A 6,686-nucleotide genomic window follows, 5' to 3' on the forward strand; every position below is an offset into this window, starting at 1 on the left:
AGCGGTGACTACGCCAATCAAGAAGAAGAAGAATGTTTTTAATTTGTTACTCCAATTAAAAAAAAAATATTTTTTAATTTTAATTCTGTTTAAAGAAAATTTTAAAATTTCAGTATTTCATTCCAAACCATCTTGTTTTACTACATAAATTTTCAATACCGATTTCGGTACAATTTGAAAATTTAATTTGTAATACCAAAAACCTGGAAGTTAAAACTTCCAAAACTGGAATAAAAATTGGGAAAATATTTTTTATTTCAAAATTGGACTCATAAATAAAAAAAATATTTTTCTTAGAATTTTTCTAGAAATTTTGAGTATCAACAAATCTGGATGCATACAAAAATAAATTTAAAAAATATTCCAAAGAACTAGCACAATTCTTGAGACATCAATTAAGAATTTAACATCAATATGCCTGTAAGGTGTAATTTCATTATATTATACCCAATGATGTTTAGTTTTTTAAGCGGCGTATATTTCCGACTTCTGTTTTGATTTTATTCCTTAATTTTTTAAGTATACCGAACATGTGTTTAATTCATGTTTTCTTACCCAGTAACAAATGTTATAAAACGATATAGAAACAAACACATGATACACATATGTACGTATATGAATATAATATGTTCACACATTCGTACCTAAATACGAATATGCTTTCAAAGTACTTCAGTGTACTTTGTTGACCACAGCGCCTGCCTTCTAACAAGAATTGGGAGTAAAACTCTATTTCACGCTGCTGTACAAATTAAGCATTAATTTCGAATTATACATATTTAAGCTGCGTCATCTGTATACAATTATTTTTTGCAAGCAACATACATATGTATGTATGTACCCGTGTTTGTTTGTATGAAAACACAGGTATGGCCACCCCATCTAGACTACAGGTAGCCCATAAAAAAGTCAAAGGCTACACAATCAACAGAAGAATTAGAAAAAAAAAACTTTTAATCTTTAAATAAAACAAAAACAAAAGCAGGAATTTAAATGACCCTTGGGCACATTGCTTTGCTATTTTTCGKGGTGATAATCATCTTTAACGAATACGTTTTCACGCTGCTGTGCTGATATTCCATTGTAATGTGGTGTCTTGTGAATTCTGAGCGGAACTTTTTCTGCTTTATAATTGTCTCTGTGCCAAATATACACAAAATGGCAATTTAATAATAAATTATGCTCTTATATGGAAATTGTTGTTGGAAGAAAATCTTTAGAATTAACTGCCGAAGCCGAAAGCAATTTTTCTACTTAACTTATTATTATAGAAATAAACAAGTCAAACACAAGCTAAGCGCACAAAACCAATAATTATTTAGTGAAATTTCACGGCATAATCGATGATTAACTCACGCTCGCTTGAAATTTCTGAAAATTTTAGTTTAATAAATTATGTTTTTTCGGCACATCGACAAATTCATTGGGTTTTGGAATTGCCTAATTAGTTTCTTTTTCGCACATGCATAAAACACATAAAGCCAACAATTTTTTAGTCATCTGCAAGAGTAATTTGTTACTTTCGAACAAAAAATCGTCTCCAGCTAGTGCCAAGAAAGCAGGAAGTAGATAGTCAACAATAAGAAAACGAAACCTTTAGTCAATGTACAAATATGATAAATATCATTGTGTTGGCGTTGGAGTCGCATAAAAATTTGGTATCTAAATATCGCGAATTTATGTTGATGTCATCGTTATAATGGTGATTCAGAAGTTATCGTTTGATTAACAATGAAGAATTCGGTGTTTTTACGCAAACGGATGAATTGTCACATGTGTGCATACCCATGTATTTTTATTTTGTATATGTATGAGATAAATGCAGATAGAGATACAGCCATGTGAGAAAATGTAGTCTTAGAGGGCGCATGCGCGCACACTTAATAATTATTTAGCAGCGTCTGTCAATATTAGCAATGAGGATACGGATATAGCTCAAAAGCAAACATAAATATGTACATTTGTATATACAACAAATATATGTACATACATACATACATATATATATATTTCAAACATGCACACAAAAATATATGTGCATATCTACAATAAACGGCCAAAATTTGAAATATTCACTTATTGCCTTTTTTGGCGCCGGCACTTCACTATTCAATCCCCTTATAAAATGTGCTGTTTTTACGATGTTCAAGTAACCTAGAGCCGGCTAAAATTTTGTTTGCGACACGCTAAGTTTGATCCGGTTTTACGTACACTCATGCATGCCTAAGTGTGTGTACATATTTATTTATTTATTTTCAATTGTTTGACGGTTTTTTCATCTCTTCTACGTGTTTGTCAAGTGTTGATTTTTTTGGTGAATCTGGTGATTATTAACAGTTGGTTATGCAATGCAGATCTACATTTCATTATTGTGCACACAACTTGAATGCGAGTCATATTGTCATCGCCTTTTTAAAACGCTCTATAGATTGTATGTAGCGGTCTTTATTTTCGGATTTTTGTGTCTGYTATTAATACTCACACTTACCCGTATATCGGTCAGCATGGAAGGCGAGAAAAGTAGGTGAAATATTGTGAAATGTTTTGATTGGTCACTTGGCTGCTTACTTAGCAGCTTGATTGAGCTTTAGTTTTGTGTGTTTATGAGTATATACATAACTATTTGCATTTGTATATTAAGGCAAAATTTATTTTTGCAAAATAATTTTTTTTTGCAAAAACTTGCATTTGTATATGAGGGCAAAATGTATTTTTGCAAAATAGGTTTTTTTTTTTGCAAAAAATTGCAAAATTTAAAAACTTTAATTTGCTATTGTAACTATGTTAAAAGACTTTTACTGATTCACTAAAGGTTGTTAAGCACATATTTTTGAACAACATTTAAAATTTACGTAATTTTGATTTAAATCCCTTAAATCAATATTTTTTTTAAATGAAAAGTCAAARCAATATTCACTTAGGTCATTGAATAATCTACAACAATTGAAAGTCTGAATTATTTGAAAATTTCAAATTTTTAAAAAATTTATAGGATAATATGAAGTGCTGGCCAAAAAACAGTCATATTTGTTTTATCAGCAGCTACATCATTTATGTATACTTTTTTCTAAGCTTCCCCATTTTTATGACAACCATTAACAATTTCCCCTTCATAATAATTTTCAAATGTTTTTTTCATTAAAATTATTATTCTTAACATTTAAGTACAAATGATATCGCATGAGTGCTACAGTCATCATAATACTCAAGCCAAATTGGATATTTCCCCTTTATTAGATTTTGTGCACATACTTGAAGTGGTTCCATTACCTCATAAATTTTCAATCTTTGCTTGCTTGAAATCCCGATGGTAGAATTGAGAAGTGTTAAGCCCAGCTGTTCAGAAGCGGACACTTATAAAGTGTAAGAGTAATGGACTTAATTTATTAATATAAAAGAAGTAAAAATAAACAGTTCTTGGGGGGAAGGACGTGTGTAAAGTTTCAGATCGATATCTCAAAAAGTAAGGAACAACTTTATGAATATACGCGGATGTGACTAAATCGACTCAGCTTGTCAGASTGAGTATTTCTATATACTATATATTTACTTTATATCGTCTCTGAGATTTCCTTCCGGGTGTTATAAACTTCGAGCAAAACGTAATATAACTTTTTCAGGGTATAAAAATAAAAACGCATAGTTACTTTAGAGTTCTAAAGTACGAAAGTCAATATTGTCATCCAAATCGACTAGTATCATACCGAAAAGGGCTAGTGTTCCGATAATTTTGAGACAATTCATTTCTCAGAATGGTTATCATTTATACATTTGCAATTACGTGTGTATGTGTTCCCTTTCGTATTCATATTTTGTACTTTGAAAAGTAAATTGTTGATAAAAATTAAATAACAAACACGTAACAGCCGAGTGTAAATTCCATCACCCAGCTCAGCGTGGAGCAGACAGTGGAGGCAGCTGACCAGGCATTCAACGAAACAAACGGAGAGAGATAGGAACGGCACGAATACAAATATGACTGCACACAYATGTACACACATGTATATCTACATATATGTATGTATGATCTTAATGATCGTCAGCGTAGTTTTACCGACACCATACCTTCCCGTCCATGCCGTACTGAACTTAAATTTGCGTACATATGAACATTGCTTGTGTAAATAGAACACACTTCCACACGTATACACATCCATACATAAATATGTATGTATATACATTGTACGGGTATTAAATTTTTCGTCCAAAGGGTGTACACGCTTGGAGTGGAGTGAAAGAAAGAATTACTGCCATAAAAGTGCTTGTGTGGACAAACAGAACTAAGCACACAAATGCAAATGCATTTAACACAGATGTATTTAGGTATATACAAATCATGTCTTTTACATACTACAGGTATTTATTTACAAGCTTAGCTTTCGCTAACTTGTATTCTAGACGTTGCAAAGCGAATTATTTTCAACTGTTTTGTTTGGCTTTGCTTGCCCAATTCGTTGTTTCCATATAGAACTGTTTTTCTGTGGCTATAGTAAAAATGAAAATATTATTGAAATGGAAATGAAAGCTTAACGTTGGAAATTTAAAAATTTACATGTTGACCGAAAGCCCATATAGTTAAATATCATATTATGTAGTAAGTTAGAAAACCTTTTAGAAAGTGATGTATCAGAAATGATAAAAAGCACAAGTAAGTAARTCATTAGAAATTTAGGCATTATATATATGTACGTTTGCAAATATGTAGGTATATTATCTTCAAGTGTATAAGTCTGAGAAGGGACATGAGTAATACACAAAACAATGCGATGACATCATGGAACCATTCGTAGTTTAAACAGCTGCTTCCAAAGCGCAARCATGGTTCCCGCCACATTTGTGCCTGCTTATGTAGATATAAGTATATATGTTACACAAGTAATATAATGCTTGGATGTAATATCTATTTCATCCAAAACGTATGCAGACCCAATAACAAATGCATGCTTACAACGGTAAAGCGAAGATCTCCCCAATTTCTGGCTTGGACCTTTTTTCAGCAGTCGTGCAAAAACACAAATTGAAGCATGCAATAATCTGATGTGTATGTATGTAACTAAACTTTTGAATGGAGGACATATGTACATATAAGATACGAAACCAGTTCCCTTATTGCAGCATACGCGGCTTCCATATAAATATGTATGTATATTTAGAAAAGTGCACATGCCAACCAAGCTAGTGTTTACTTGCATATAAAGCACGCGATGCTTCTAGTTATATAATACCGTTTCCACTTCATCGCTTTAGTTGGTGCAATTTAAATTGTTAGAGTGTCATTATACCCTAATTCGTAAATGTGGATTATACGATTAAGTGCCCCACACTTTTTAGGGCTAATCGGCGGAAGACGAGCCTTTACGGAAGTTTTTATATTATGTAAAAATTGACTTAAACTTATTTTTCTGTATAAAAAAGATAAAGAATTAGGGAAATTCATTTCCATTGAAAATTATTAACGCTAGGATTTGAAAGAATAACCTTCAAAAATTAAAATAATATTAGTAAACAAAAACAATTTACAAATAACTGTACGTCCATTCATAAATTTCAAGTTTATATAAAAAACAACATTCATACCCCTCAAATTTCCTTTTTACTTTTTTTAAATTATCTTTAAATAAAGATATCACTTAAAATTTTGATCACAGCCGTACTGGATGCAATATGCATATTTGTATTTACTAACTAAATTTGTATATGTACTCGAAGTACGTACATATATGTACTCAATTGTAAATAGAGTGAAAGGAGAAATATATCCTGCTTAATAATTGTTTGAATTTTATTTTCCAAATTATCCAGGTCTCACTGCATTTACGTACGGAAATTTTGAAGGTCGTCCAATGCATCTTCGTGTGAAGCCAAACGCATGCCATTGGCAGTCAAAGTTTGCCGCGCTTTTGTTCAGAAATACATAAATATGTTTTCCTTACGATAATGTATTAAAGTTTTCCCTAAGCAAGCATAGAATATGTGCACATTTAMGGCTTTATTTTGGCATAAGAAAAATGTTGGGGYTCCTTGCTACACGCTTGTTATGAACTGTAATTTGTTTGTTCCCTTCCTAAATTTTTATTGTACTTACTTTGCGTTGCGCCTCGGCAGCAAAACCGGACTTTGGTGCACGATTCGAAGACATTTTGGCTTTAAACGGGTTTTTTGTTTAAGATTACTCCTTTTATATTTRGTAAATTTGCTTAAAGTAGCAAACTTGTTAACGTCAGGCGCTTGAAATGAGTTATTCAATTAGCTGTTGGAGTTTTTGTGACTATCTTTGATTTTTTGGTCGCAATAGATACTACAATTAGGCGTAGATGAGTAGGTGTTGAACGGGATTTTCGGTTATTTTATGGTATCACAGAGAGCGAACAATCGCATCCACACGCAACGAATTTTAAAAATTTACTGTGACTATAGTTGGAGCAGAATCAATCAACAACCCAAATCCCCAACGTCCAAAAGGTTTCCAAAGGTAAAAGCTCGCTGAAAAGCTCACTGATTGCCAGATTGTACTTAATAAAGTTCCCTATTTAAAATGCCACTTTTTGTATTTATACGCTGCAGAGAACGTTTATTATGACAGTTTACACGCTTGTCCATAGTTGGACCTTCTTTGTAATAAACGTTCTCTGTATGCTGTTCCTAACTACATTTATTTCTTAATTTTTTGTATGTTTTTAGAAATT

The 6,686-nt window shown here is 31.9% G+C and overlaps 1 protein-coding gene across 1 annotated transcript in view; it reads right to left on the minus strand.

The window, feature by feature from the left end:
- The window catches only part of LOC108971496 (myophilin), a 17,881-nt gene extending 11,466 nt beyond the window's left edge, over positions 1–6,415 (minus strand). The window contains exon 1 of the mRNA XM_018937595.1: positions 6,086–6,415. Within this exon, the coding sequence (XP_018793140.1) occupies positions 6,086–6,139 (54 nt within the window). The 5' untranslated portion in view covers positions 6,140–6,415. The remainder of the gene's footprint in view (positions 1–6,085) is intronic.
- Between the last annotated feature and the right edge of the window lie 271 nt (positions 6,416–6,686).

The sequence above is a fragment of the Bactrocera latifrons genome, unplaced genomic scaffold (assembly GCF_001853355.1).
Source record: "Bactrocera latifrons isolate USDA-ARS-PBARC rearing strain unplaced genomic scaffold, ASM185335v1 scaffold_346, whole genome shotgun sequence".
NCBI lineage: Eukaryota > Metazoa > Arthropoda > Insecta > Diptera > Tephritidae > Bactrocera > Bactrocera latifrons.